General features: G+C 40.4%; 1 protein-coding gene across 3 annotated transcripts in view; it reads left to right on the top strand.

Moving 5' to 3' along the window:
- Positions 1 to 4,288: 4,288 nt before the first annotated feature.
- Positions 4,289 to 14,991, top strand: part of slc38a10 (solute carrier family 38 member 10) — a 34,280-nt gene continuing 23,577 nt past the window's right edge. For all 3 annotated transcript variants that reach the window (XM_022197657.2, XM_051939659.1, XM_022197659.2), the window contains exons 1-6: positions 4,289 to 4,496; positions 4,687 to 4,933; positions 12,771 to 12,888; positions 13,345 to 13,390; positions 13,636 to 13,729; positions 14,553 to 14,696. In XM_022197657.2, coding sequence (XP_022053349.1) covers positions 4,844 to 4,933; positions 12,771 to 12,888; positions 13,345 to 13,390; positions 13,636 to 13,729; positions 14,553 to 14,696 — 492 coding nt within the window. In that variant the 5' untranslated portion in view covers positions 4,289 to 4,496; positions 4,687 to 4,843. The remainder of the gene's footprint in view (positions 4,497 to 4,686; positions 4,934 to 12,770; positions 12,889 to 13,344; positions 13,391 to 13,635; positions 13,730 to 14,552; positions 14,697 to 14,991) is intronic.

Genomic DNA, 14,991 nt, shown 5'->3' with positions numbered 1-14,991 from the left:
TGAAAAAAAAATGCTTTTCTTTCAAAAGTAAAGACATTTCTAAATGACCCCAAACTTTTGAACAGTAGTGTATGTATACAACTGTCTGCTTCTTTGACTTGGATATGCCAGGTAATAAGAAAAACAGCAATAATATCTTGATCTTGGTAGGTACCAGAAAATACAGCAAAGCAGGGAATAAATTTGAAAGGGTACCCATAATGCTTTTGGAGGGTGTATTGGCAAACTCTAATAAAATAAGAGCTTTAAAATGTTTTCATGCCACAGTAACGTGTTTAATTTAGAGTGTAAACTATTCAAACTGTGATGTTTACATGTGTTGACCCAAAAACAGGTTGTCTGTGAATTCCTCCTGCATGTAAACACGGTGATTAATGCCGATATTAATACGTAAACACACACTGCACATGCATGCACATAGAGCCGAGCGGTGCAGATGGTGACTTGGCATCTTCCTCTCTGCGACGCAAAATCCCCTATCATCTTAAAAATGCTCTGCTTCCAAAATTGATTTCACAGCGCAAAGAACCCCCCTGGAGATTAACAAAGTAAATTCCACTTCTCCTCTCTAAACGAAGCACCCTCTGATTTTTGCTTAAACCTCTGATAAGCAGACGTGGAGGATTTTCTTGAGACTATACATCCTTTATCTGCGATTCTAGGTGCTATGCAATTGTAGATGGAGTCTAATGTGTGGTCCATTTGCTTCATTAATGGGGCAGACGCTAGCCGTTCAGCCAAGAAAACGCCTATTGTTCCCTTTACCTTCCCGTTTTTAATGTGTAGCATTAGTACGGCAGTTGTTAGTGCTAGACCATAGTGCTTTGATGATGGTCAAATGACAAAGTCTTAATAGAATATAGTGGGACGGGCAGGACAAAGGTGGGCAATGTTCAGCTGGATGCAGCCAATTTCTGTGTGAGAGGCCTGCCTAAAAACCCTATTCATAGGCCGTCTAATGCTGGTGCGTAATTAAATGTGATTACTGGAGCAGAGGGCTTCTCTCTGCCTCTCTGAGGGCCACACACAGGACTGGAGGCAGCGTACATGCGCTCATTAAGGAGGCGCTAACAGATGTACACAAGAAACAACCACAGGCATATCTAAAAATCTAAGCCATATCTCTCTCCTTGACATAAACACAAATACAAGTAAAAACAACATGTATCTTTAAAATGTCAACTATTCAGGCACTAGGAAAATGCAGGATTGAACATAAAAAGGAATAAACCCATGTGGTGGATGATTTTTTTTTTAAGCTAACGGGATTCTACAAGTGGAACTTAAAACATGATTTGGAGTTGCAAGGTTTTTACCTAACAGCTTGCAGCCCATCAAAGTCTTCCCAAAATGCACTAAAACAAACACATACCAAGTCCTGCAGCAGTAAATAAAAATCAGGATAAACGATGACCTTCAGTCAGTGATAATCATAAGGCAAACAAGCAGAAATATAAATATAAACAAAAATCAATTATGGTTTCCATCTACACACACAGAAACACACACACACACACACACTTCATCTGGCCCACTCTCCGGTCCAGTTTCCTGGGCAGACACAGTCCCCTGGTGCTCATGGGAAATAGTGAGCATGCCAAACCCCACAAAGGCGTCCTTTCAGTCGCCCGCATGCTTGACCTGTGCAGGGTCAGCGCTCTGCTTTGTGCCCCGTGACCCTTCACTGACCTGGGGTCACGCTGAGGGCCCGAGGTCAAATCCAGATGCCTGCGTCTAATTTCACCCCAACTGGGTTATCCTCCAAATCTGCCCTAAAATTTCCCCCCCTCCCATTTACCCTCTCTAAAACCCACTGCTACCTCCACACACAACTGAGTCCCATAGAAATACATGGGCACTCTGCAGTCTAATTGGACTACTGTGGAGTAGCGCTCGCACTCAAGCTCTCTCTCGCTTTCTGTCTCACACACACACACATGCTAGCCTGACCCCCTGTAACTGCACTAATACCCCATCCTATGGCCTTTGCTCCATCTTGAGGGATTAGGTGCAGAAAGACACACATACAAGCGCAGATACATCAGCGCGCACACACACACTTACGAGCGCAGCAGGCCTGGCTGAGGGTCCACCTTGAGGGATTAGGTGCAGAGAGACAGGACCCTCCAGCCAATCAACCGGTCTGTCACATTGATTTTGAGGGGTCACTGGTGCACAATGGCCAGGGTTTTCCTGTCTTAACCTTTGTGATCATACACATATGCACATACACACAAATACTCATGCACACATGCACACATGATGACAATAAACATTATTTATATCATCTACGTCAAAGTCAGAGTGCTTTTAGGGAGGGTTAGGAAGCAAGGTTAATAAACTCAAATTGTGAAAAAGAAAACGTGAAAAAATGCGATTGAAAAGTTTATAAAAAAGGAAATTCTGTGTGATAAAAATTTTACAAATATGTAAGATTAAAGAGAATTTTTCCACATATTCAAGTAAAAGTGTGTTTTAGAGGAAAGACGATGAACGTGATACTAACAGAATGAACAAATTCCTTAGAGACACACACACATACCTCTCGACAGTTCAGAATTCCCCTTCTTCGCCTCTCAAAGCTTCATCACATCCCTGCTTCTGAAAATCCTTCATCCTTGGGGGACAGCACACCCGGCTGCGGGGAGAGCTCTCAGGTCAACCCCCCCCATCCAACCCAAGGCTCCTTCTTCTCCTTCCTGGTCAAACAACACAATAGTCATCTATCAGAGAGGGCACAAACGGAAACAAAACCGAGCCACTGCCAGCAACGTTTCAGGTGCAAGGCTGAACATTTTCTCCGACGTCATCCACGTTCGGTCTGTTCTGTTTTAGTCTTTTGTTGCTTGTTTCCCCTTCCTGAAGGGAATCTCTGAGGCCTCTGGAAAAACAGGATTCAAGCTCGTCTGTTGATGTTGTTATCATTACAGAGCTGGTTAGTGGTGGACAAAGTACATTGGTCCTTTAGTTCAGTAAATGTTGCAAAACAACAATGTAAAAACACACAATTTCAGGTAAAAAAAAAAAAACATACAGGGAAAAGCTACAAAAGTATGGTTAACAAAAATATCAACAGTAAAAGTATTCATACTGTAAAAAAAAAATTGAATTTTCGATGCAGGGCCTGAAGATAAATTGTCACATTGATTAATTGGCAAAGAAAGAAGAAAACAAAAGCTCTGTTACACAAATCTGTTCTCAGTTTTTGGACTTTATCTCTAATCTTTGACTTTAGGTGAAGTCGGATCCTTTATCAGAACTCTAGAAAGAGAGAAAAAACCCACTATTTCTTGGAGCTGTTAACAACTCATAAACATCTGAAATATGACCCCGAGTACACACTGCTGTTTGTAAGAAGCCAGATAGCCAGAAACCCCTGATTGAATCTTTAACTGTGCTCTGTATCTAAATGTTTATTACTGGTTGTGACAAGAATCCATCTTAAAAGTAACTGATGCTGGAAGGTAAATAAAGTGGATGAGAAAATACAATATTTCCTTCAGAGATGTAGTAAAGAGGAACTGGAAAGTGGGACAACATGGAAATACTCAAGTAGCAGTACTCCAAGTAGACCTTAAGTAGAGTATTGAGTATTTTCCACCAGAGGTCCAGTTGTTCCCAATCTGGAGGTCAGGCACCTCCAAAGACAAATCCAATGGCTAGTGATAATTAACGGGGAAGAAAAAAGAAACAACATAAATAATACACAGTATTTTGTGTACTTTTTACAGGGTTTTTGTTAAATTTTTGTTGCTGTTAAATAATGGATACTTGGATAACTTCTTTAGGACTTGAGCATTAAAATAAAACCACCTAAGACACTTAGATGGGAAAATTCTTATCTATATCTTTGGTAAAGTTTTAGTCTGGAAAGTAACCACAGCTGATAAACGTGGATAAACATGGGGCAGTAAGGGGCACAATAATAACGTCTGAAATGCAGTTTAGGGGGAATAAAGTCAAATTAAAAGGAACCAAGTGGGTAAAATACATAGTCTATGGTGAAGTAAGTGTATAAAGTACCTAGGCCTATCTTAAACTGGTCCTGAATAAATATATTCAGCTAATTTCTGCTGCTTCTTCGAGGCTTTACAAGTGGCAACCAACAGTAAGAACTGACTTTCAAAAAAAGTCTGTGCAAAAGAGTAAACTGGAAAGGAGTAAACGGACTTCAAATCTATGTTTTTCTGTCGAGCTCCAGTAAAACATGAACGCAAAATGGCCGCTAGCCGGCGCCCAAATATTTCCACGGTGCTGAAACAAACAGACGGAGTTGTCTTCTCTCTCCTCCTCGACTATAGGCTCCACTTCCTGGATACGCGTTCAGAAAAACACCCAGGTTGTCATTATCATTTTATACGGAGTTTCTGTAAACTTTGTGGCTCATACACGTCCGAAAAACGCAACTTTTCGGCGATAAACAGCCGTGAAATGTCACGGAATTACTGATGATAACGTAAACAGGGAAGCGAGGCGGAGGGCGCACAGAGAGAAAGGTGAGCTAAGGAAACTACCAGCGATTACCTGAGTTAGCTCTCCGGCTAAAAGCTATAATATTTATGGCATGTTGTTGTGTATTTTTGTACATTTACTTTGGCATTTTGTGAATAATTTATTAGTGGGTGTTTTAATAAATCAAAGAAAAGTGAGAATATGTCAAATGTTAAACTCTGTGTTTCCTCCCAGAGCGCCACGTCATTGATAGCGGAGGATAACACACCCGGAGTATAGTCTGCTGCGGACCAGAGATTAGACGGTGACGCTCAGCTTCCAGTGTGCTGCTGTCTCCGTGAATTTCGACATTTTCTTACCGAAAGGACGAAGCCTCGCTCAGTGGGTCAAAATGACGGCGTCAAACTGGGGTCTAATCATGAATGTGGTGAACAGCATCGTGGGAGTCAGTGTGCTCACCATGCCCTTCTGCTTCAAACAGGTGGGTCACCTGCAGAGCTTTTATTCTGACAGCGGCGGGAGAAGTTTTACATCCGTTAATTAGCTTAAAAAAATAAGAGCTGCAAAGATTTTTAAGTTAGCTGTCAACTATTAAATTAATCTCCAACTATATTGATATTCGAATAATAAGTTTGAGTGCTATTTTTTTTTAGAAATAGTCAAAATATTGTGGTTCCTGCTTCTTAAATTTGAACATTTTCTGGTTTCTTTACCACTCTGTGACAGGAAACAAAATATCTTTGGGTTGAGGGCTTTGGGAAGCATCGATAGACATTTTTCATTGACAGAATTACCAACAGTTGAAGTAGTCATAAGTTGCAGCCCTTTTAAAAACAGCAAGAGTCCTGCTTTCAGAATATTACCAACGAAGTGTTAAAGGTATACCATCCAACATTTCAGCATTGAAATACCTAATAACAGCTGTGTACAGATGTTGTCCCAAATGTTTCTAACAAAGTTCACACCCAGAGGCTCCAGGTTTATGTCGCAGGGTTAAAGGACAAACACTGAACCTTCATCTGCTGCTTTGAGAACAGAAAAGCAATATCAGTGCTATAATGATGAAAAATGTTTCTTGCATTTTTTTTGTGAATTACTTCAGTAAAATTGTGTGTTTTATTGTGGTTGCCTGTTTTCCACATCATATTCACTGACATATGCATTTCTACCTGAGTCACATTAGATAGAGTTTTATAATAACAGCTGGAGAAGACAACATTTCCCATGATTCTGCTTTTTTTATGGCATCATCAAACTATGTCATTTGTAGCTGTTTTGATTGAGAGACCCTGATATATATTTATATACATATTTTTGTTTATAAAAATAGGAAAAGCTTACAACTGGGAATTAAATGTCAGAAAATACAGTACATCCATATGGCGTTCTCTTTAAATACTAGTAGACACATCATGAGCGTGTTAAGTTTTCAACAACATGTACTCATGATCTCAAAATCACTTTTTTAGGACCTCTGAGGATCCACATGCAACAAATCCAAAGCGCCAATTCTATCAACTTCCGTAGGACTCGCTATCATTTTTTAAAATCGGTCGAATTACTCCAGCATTACAGCTTTAGTAGCATAAAGTAGTTTTACAGTGTTAGAGCAGAGTTACAAGTGAGCTGGTGTGCTCGAGCTGCAGTGAGTGGGGAGAGGTGGATGGACAAAGAGGCAGAGACAAAGGCTAAAATATAGGCAAAAAGTAAATTAAGTTCAGTGTAGTTTTAAGCCTATTGCAATTGCAATGAGTCCTGATTATAGTTGTGTTATTTTGGCTTTTTTGTTTATTCTGCTGAAAATAATATGAAAATGATGACTTAAGTTTTCCTGTGGTCAATGCCAAGCAAGCCTGCAGTCATACATCTGGAGAATATTATCTGTAGGTCAGAGAATCTCTGTAGCACTACAACACTTTCCACTATTGACTGCAGACTTAATCTATAAGTTGCACAAATACTTGCACCAAAGCAAAAAGATACAACGTTGGTGTAGTGATGGTAATTTTCTTTATGTTTTTTGCTTTTATTTCCTGCCTTTAATATTGTCTATCAAGCATTGTAGGTCACGCTGAAAAGAGTCTCAAGATATGTGGAGATGTCTTATGTGGAAACCCTTGTCGAAGCTGTCATACATGTGTTCTGTGCAACACGTGTGCATTGGACACTCCTCCCTATACTCTTTGAGGGCAAACTATTACGTATGCCTTAGGACTGTCCTTGCCCATAGGTTTGGTACATCTTATCATCACGAGGCCGGAGTCTGGCAGAGACAGATGGCTGCATTCAGCAATGAACTTTTCCCCACTTACAGCTAATCTGTGTCCGATCTACGAACACATCACTCAGAGAAAGAGAAAATCTTTTACGGACCAAATCAAATGTAGCAACATAGCGTGTTTATTTATGTGCCCCTTATCGAACACAGATTTAATTCAAAGTGCTTTCAAGGCAAAGTGAAAAAAAATAAACGTGCAAAAGCTGAAATGCATTTTAAACTGGGATGTAATTGAATTATTGCCATTTATGAAATCAACAACAGTACAAAGAAGTTGAATAAATGCACATATTTCATAGAATAAATACCGATTGACTGTAACTGTGGAAAAAGACAGATAAGAAACATAAAACCATGGAAATATGCACTGCCGTTCAAAAGTTTGGGGTCACTTTGAAATCACTTTTTTTTAATGGAAAACATTTTTTTCAGTGAAGATAAATACAGTCTTGACATTGTTAATGTGGAAATGACTATTCTAGCTGGAAACGGCTGATTTTTAATGGAATATCTACCTAGAGGTACAGAGGAACATTTCCAGCAACCATCACTCCTGTGTTCTAATGCTAAAATGTGTTAGCTAATGGTGTTGAAAGGCAAATTGATGATTAGAACATGAATCAAAGTGTACATTTTCATGGAAAACATGAAATTGTCTGGGTGACCCCAAACTTTTGAACAGGAATGTATGATATCTTTGAAAACTTTTTGTAATTCTATGTACAGTCAATCATGGAAAAAACACACAATCTGTCACACTTCAAGTACAAATGCTTGTGCTATAGTACACCAAAAATAATAATTGGAATCAATTATAAATTGGGGAAATATTGAAGTTTATAGAGATGTGTTGTTTATGTTAGGTTTACCCTCAGTAATGTAGAAGGGCTAAAAAAAAATCATGCCATATACACAAACATGTCAGTAGTAAAGGAAGTGCTGCATCTTTAGACAGTAACTGAGCATTAAAACCTGCATCTTTACGCTGATAACAGTGCGCTTCATTTTGGCCTCGGTGTGTTTTTGATAACGCTGCACAAGGGCATTAATGTGAGGAGAAATTTGCTTAATGAATACACTGTTGCTTTATAGCTTGGCAGCTTCCTCCTACAATCAGTGAATGCTTGGTTGTACATAAACAGCATGTCCATTCATCATCTGTTGTGAGACTGCATCAGGAGTCTATTTGTTCTTCCTCTTGAACTATTTCAGGACTGTTGCGACCCCTCCCTTTCTGCTCATGCAGGTGATCAGCTCCTGCAGGAGCTGGCAGAAAGGGAGGGTCGTTAGACTAATATGTGGCACCTATAGGTGGCTGCAAAAAGCTCACCTGGTCTCTCTTTCTCCTAGGCTCCACAGCTTGGTTTGGTTTTGGTTCGGTTGGTGGTTCCTTTTGCACTCAACACACACATCTTCACTCACTCATGTGCTCCACTCATTACTGATGTAACCGTTTGTCTCACCTCATTCCTTTTTGTTCACAAAATATTCAGCAACACAAGAGTTGCCTCAAGTGTAGCAAGAGATGACCTTTAAGAGACATTTGAAAACCTGACTGGTCTCCCTTCCTTTGTCCCATTCATTGAGCCGGTTTGTGACAAATGGGTGCTCGTCCGGAATCAGATCCAATTTGGCCTAGAAGTAAGAGTAAGTCCTAGACTACGATTTTGTTTGTGGTGGTGGATTGCCCCACATCAAGAGTGTGTTGCTATCTTCTCTGGTGTGCCTTTTTGAAGAGTAGACTTGCTGTTTGGAAAATGGGGGACAATGCTATTTGACAACTGTCTTAGGAGGGGAAATGTCAGGTTTTTTAAAAAAAATTATGTGCTGTGTACACAAATTCTGGTAGGAGAGATGCCTATTTTTGCTTTTATGGTGATTGAATTTGGCTTGGTCAATGGTAGACCTTATCTTAAGTTGTTTAATATTTGTCTGAGCAGGAGGTCCTTCTCCTCTGTTAGGCTTGGCAGTGGGTTCCTCCAGGGCACTCATGACTGTTCTTAGGTGGCGGTGAAGGTGGGTAGAGCTTTCAGCTCGGGAGCATCTCTGTGGTTGTGAGGGGGTCACCAGCTCTCTGGTTGCCTTTTTCACACCACTGGTTTAGCGTGCATAAGTACCCCCCACCATTAACTGCATGAAGACTAAGGATGAGTTACTTAGTTAGCTTTTAATGTTTATAGTTGGGATGGGGATGAGGCTCCTGTCCACTGTTACCTTGGGTTTTGGTCTGCCATGTGTCTCAGTTAAAAGGTAAGGAGTCTTAATAGCATGGGTCTGGTTTCCCATGAGTTAATGCATTGGTCATCTTGGTCAGTCATCACAACAACTTGATTAAACTTTGGATTTAAGGTGATTGTTTCAACATTTGAGTCACTTGTTGGTTGCTCCTCAGGTGTGAGGGGTTGACGTCTGTGTGCAGCGGTTGGCTACGGTGTGACATTTGGGATTGTGTGTGTGGTTGTTTCAGCCCATTTTTGTGTGTTGTCTTGACTGATGCTGTGTCGGAATGAATGTGGTGCTAGTTTCCTAATCGTTACAGTAACTGGGTTTGTGGCTTAAGGCCATGTGTCCTTTTGGTTTTGTGGTGATAGGTCACTTTTGGTTGGGTCTTTGTGTTGCTGTTAGTGAACGGCAACTTTGTAGTTGGACTACTTGTTGCGACCCGTTTGGTGTGACTGTCGACCCCACGTTGTGTTGGACTCTTGTTACTGTTAGAGAACCAGTAACTTTGTTTTGTCATTCCCTCATGGTGGTAACGCTTTTAGTGGGAGTGGCACCCACTAATTTTGGTCTTGGGCACCCCTAGACTCAATCGGCTTTTCCATGTTTGCCTTCATGGTACTTGGATTGTGAGTCATGTATGTATTTTAACTGAATGGGATATTGTAAATTTGAAAGTTGTTCTTATGGAGGGGGATCTGCGACCCTTCCTTTTCTGCTCATGCAGGTGATCAGCTCCTGCAGGAGCTGGCAGAAAGGGAGGGTCGTTAGACTAATATGTGGCACCTGGTAGAGCTTTAGGAGGCTTGAAAAGCTCACCTGGGGCCTCATTTATAAAACATTGCGTAGGATCCATACTAAAAGTTTGCGTACGGCGAAAATCTGAAATGGGCGTATGCCCTTCGCCCCTGATTTATAAAACTGTGCGTAAGCACAGCTGCATGCAATTTCTTGATAAATCACACACCAGCTGGATGATTGCCCAGGTGGATCCACCTCACATTCCGCCCACAACACACCCACATTTTACCATGAATGGTCAATGCAAAGTAACTCATGAATGTATCTGCCTATAAATAAGCTGCTGATACACGGCATTTTACGCAGCGCCGGCCTGCAGTCTTTTCCCTACACTGCTGTGCGTCAGGATGAATGAGTCGTGTTGACCCAGGCCACCCTACCACTAAATTTGTTATGATCATGTCCGATGTACAAATTATTTGTACATTGATTGAATGTACATTTTTTGGGTTCACATAAATTCATTTTCACTCGGAGCCCTTACAGCAACGTGAGTGCAGTCAGTTACGCCGATTACATTTGGGAAACCGGACATCGCTGCAAATTTCCATTTAATGTTGGCCTGTTCACCCACAGTGTAAGGAAACCTGATGTATTGACTGGTCATGTTTATAATGTCATCCAAAACAGCTGGCATTATTGCACTGAGGGATGGTTGTGATATCCCAGACCTAGAGGACATCATTTAACTGAATATCAGACCCAAACGGGATTTAGACAGCAAACATAACCTCATATATTCTTCATATAAAACACATACCTGTCGGCCAATTCCCGTTGGAAGGAGCCAGTGTGGCCAGAAACCCCCGAGTCGTCAGCTCCTGTGTCTGTACCGGGATGGCGTGGTTTCGGCGGTCGGGTCTGTCTAAGACGGCCCAGTTCAGCACATAGATCCAAGAGTACTGCTCTAGGGAATCTGAATCGGCTTATTAGCCAGTCATCGTCATGGACCAGGAAATCCCCGTGATCCCTAAAATCTCTCTCCATTCTTAACGTGATCTTCCAGCAATGCCAGCGCATCCATTGTGCCACATTACGCACGGCTGTTACCCGTTATTTATCTGCTTGATCAGCGACTGGACTGATTGTCACATGCCTTTTCCAAATTAGTAATCAATCAGTGCCACTCACCGCTCTATTATATCATTTGAAGATGGAAGTTTGATATATGAACATAGTTCTGCAAATACAGTCGTAGGCCAAATGGCGCACTATATGAACATCTAAAACAATGAGGGTTTATGATTATCCGGCTCTACAAGTCTAATATGTGATAACAATAAAGGTTTGAGATCAGCCTGGTTTCAATTCACCACTTCACCCTCCGGCACTGCCGTTCCCTCTGTCTCCAAAATGTGCTCAAGCAAGCATCAAAGTTGGCGCACCGGTGCACACATTCTCACACCAAGTTTGTTTTTAGAAATCACAACGTACACAGCGTACGCCACTTTCTACGCAAAGGTTGTGACTTACGCAACTTTCTAGCCCTGTTTTGTGCGTAAGCAAGCATCGAGCATCAAGGTTGGCGCACCGGTGCGCACATTCTCACGCTAAGTTTGTTTTTATAAACCACAACCTTTGTATTTGAAAACCTGACTGGTCTCCTTTCCTTTGTCACATTCACTGAGCCGGTTTGTGACAGGACATTGTTACATAGGCTTTGCTACAAATACTAAGCCTTCAGAGTTTTCAAAAATTCTTCTGAAGTACCACAGTAGCGAAAGGTGTCACCCTCTATTCTTTATGTGTAAAATATGTCAAAACAAAAGGGGGAGGAATTCTTGTGATTGTCGTCATATTGTAATGTTTCAGCCTGATTCCTCGCTCACTGCCACTCAGATTCAAAAATATTATTAGTTATCAATTATGTATTAATTATTGTAGTTTTCTACTCAAAATGACAGTGGAAATTAGTCGTATTTAGCATAGCAAGTGTAAACTGGAACCTTTCTGACCATGCATTGTTTTTGCACAGCTCTTCAGTAATTCCTGTCCCATAGTCTACTGAAGCTGTTGTTGTGCTCCTGTCTTTGAACTGATTTAGCAAACTGCAGATGGATAGTAGGGGTTGACGGGTTATTGGCTCTGATACTGAGCATGTTTCTGAGAATCATTCATTTGAACTCATCCCTGATAAAGTCAATTATTTACTCCGCCAAGGAATGAGGTGGAGTTATGTGACCATCGGCGTACATTTGTCTGTGCGCAGGATTACTGAACAACAGATTTGGATGTCATTTTCAGGGAAGGACAAAAATGACACAAGGACTACCTGATTAGATTTTGACAGTGGTGCAGCTTATAGTCTGGATCCACTGATTTAAGGATTTCTGTATCATTCTGGGATAGGCCAGGTGTCACTGTTACTATGACAGCAAGTGAACGCTGCCTATTGACGATCACATGATTGCGATCCTACTACTAATCCACCGCTGCGGACTTATCAGGACTTATCCGTCGGAAATCATACGACTGAGCAGTCTTGGTGGAGTACTGTGCTCTGAGTGCTTTTCTTTAAAATGTGCTGCTTTGGTTCTGATGTAGCCTCCTCTGTCTTGTCACGTTGTGGTTTTTAGCAATATCCGACCAACACACAGCACTGTCCGATTGGATAGAAACCATGAGTAATACATGTTACTCTACATTTTGACATAGGTTTTGATTTTTACTTCAAATACATGTCATTTCTAAATAGTGGTAACTTGTTTTCTTGGTAACTAATAATCAGTGTAAGCATCAATCTTGAACACTTTATATTTCTATCAGGTCTCTGTATTTTTTTTGTTGTGGATATCCTGTAAAGCAATAAGGTACTTTTTTTATGTGTTAAAATGTGTATGGATTTTTTTCAGAAACTCATAGACCACTGTGTTTTACATCAGTCTTTTTTGAGGAACATTTAATATAAAACAGACAAATATTGTCCCCCCCTTGGTCTGGTGTAATTATTTTTAAAGATTAAATGTCGACAACATAGTTTAAATAGATGTGGTATAACTCTCTGTCTGTCCTCTCACAGTGTGGAATCGTTCTGGGAACTCTGCTGTTGTTCTTCTGCTCATGGATGACTCACAAATCCTGCATGTTCCTGGTCCACACAGCCAGCAACACCAAACGAAGGACCTATGCCGGACTGGGTGAGTTCAAGTAGTAATAAACATGAAGACATGTTACTTTATCTTGTCTAATTTGCTGACACAATAATAATCATTCAGCTTACAGTTTGTAATATATTTGCATTTTGTTGTTGTCAGTGCTCAATATCTGACAAAATGTACAGGGAAAAGCCATCTTTTTTCAAGAAATGAAACAAAAACCAGTGCTTGTGTAAAATAGAGGAAGAAGATGGGGCTAAGCAGTAGCAGTGATGACCACTGAGATATATGAAATGGTTTTAACTACAGAAAAAGATGGTGAACAAGAGTCTTTGAGATTTAAGTTTAAGCTGCTGGATTGTTGTTCACACGGTGACAGACCAATGTGTTATAACTGCTAGATAAGCACTATTCATGCTAGATTGATCCGGCTATTTCTAGGACGCTGCCGTCTGTTTGTCTTCATCTTTTTCACATTGATGTCGCTCCTCTCTCTAGCGTTCCATGCTTACGGGAAACCCGGAAAAATGCTGGTGGAGACGAGGTGAGTTTCATTAATTATTCCCAACTGTGCAAACGACAATAAAGTTGAATCTAATCTATTTATACAGTATTTTAAGTGTATGTGGCAGCTTTGTTTTCTGCAAATAAATGTTAGAGATTTTAGATTATTGGGTCATTTTTTAAAGGCATTGGTTTAACACATGCGGGTTCAATAAAAACATGAAATAGATTTCAAAATATTCCACTCTAATAATTGTGCTTTCATCTCTTCCTGTTTCCCTGCAGTATGATCGGTTTGATGTTGGGGACCTGTATTGCCTTCTATGTTGTCATCGCTGATTTGGGCTCAAATTTCTTCGCTCAGCTGTTGGGTTTACAGGTTTGAGAATCATTATTTGGTGCATTCATCTGTCGGTCTGCACATTTCTTCACATCATGATCAAGTTATGCGTTTTTTTCTCCACTGTTTGTTTTGTAACCCAAAAAACAATAATAAATCACCCCTCTGAACACCAAGCTGTTCCAATATTTACTGACTGTAAGGTCATTTTTCACGGCATTATAAAAATCTGCACCTCTATGGTTAGATATATAGAGAACACTCAAATGTATTTTTTTCAGTTTAGGCAAGTTCTAATATCAATCATATTAAAAAATTGGAATGATCATTTGCAGCGTTTTACATGTGCCCACAGGTGTAACAAAAACTGTAAAAAACAAAAGATGACCACATACACACGTGGACAAAATTCTTGGTACCCTTCGGTTAATGAAAGAAAAACCCACAATGGCCACAGAAATAATTTGAATCTGACAGAAGTAATAAATAAAAATTCTATAAAAATCAACCAATGAAAGTCAGGCATTGCTTTTGAACCATGGTTTAACAGAATTATTTAATAAAATTGTTAGTACCCATCGGTTAATGAAAGCATTAACCGATGGGTACTAACAATTTTGTCCACGTGTGTAATTTTACTACATAACTTTACTTAATACTGCACCTCACACCACTTTTAATGTGTTTCCATGCTTTTTTTCTAACTGCTTTGTGTAAACACAGCCTGCAGTTCAGTCCAGTTTAACTGAAAACCCTATCAGGATTAATAGGATTTCACTCAACTAACAGTCAAATCCAATAGTAGGAAAAAATCAAGTCCTAACATCAGTTTATTATTATTCTTTTGTTCTTTTCTGTGAAGGTTACAGGCAGTTTTCGTGTGCTGCTGCTGATCGCTGTGTCGCTGTTCATCGTCCTCCCTCTGAGTCTGCAGAGGAACATGATGTCCTCCATCCAGTCCTTCTCAGCGATGGCCCTCATGTTCTACACCCTCTTCATGTTCACGGTGAGAGCATCAGCACAGTCAGCTCCACCTGATGCATCTGAGTTGGCTGCAGCAGAAACACGACAATCAAAATGTATGAGGCAGAATTCTCACCTGAAAACATAGAGATATTTGGTTTGCTTTTGCTGTGTGTTAAGAAAGGCAATCGATACATTTAAAGCATCTGTAAGATTAAACACCTTTGTGGTAATTTATCAGTAATTACAAGCGCTTTTCAAACATGGATATGTGACTGCGTGGCTTCATCTTTCTGTTAAAGTGACGGCATTCTGTCTTTGGACATTTGGACAGTGCA

The sequence above is a fragment of the Acanthochromis polyacanthus genome, chromosome 19, assembly GCF_021347895.1.
Source record: "Acanthochromis polyacanthus isolate Apoly-LR-REF ecotype Palm Island chromosome 19, KAUST_Apoly_ChrSc, whole genome shotgun sequence".
Taxonomy (NCBI): domain Eukaryota; kingdom Metazoa; phylum Chordata; class Actinopteri; family Pomacentridae; genus Acanthochromis; species Acanthochromis polyacanthus.
This window is presented reverse-complemented; position numbering and strand designations above follow the sequence as displayed.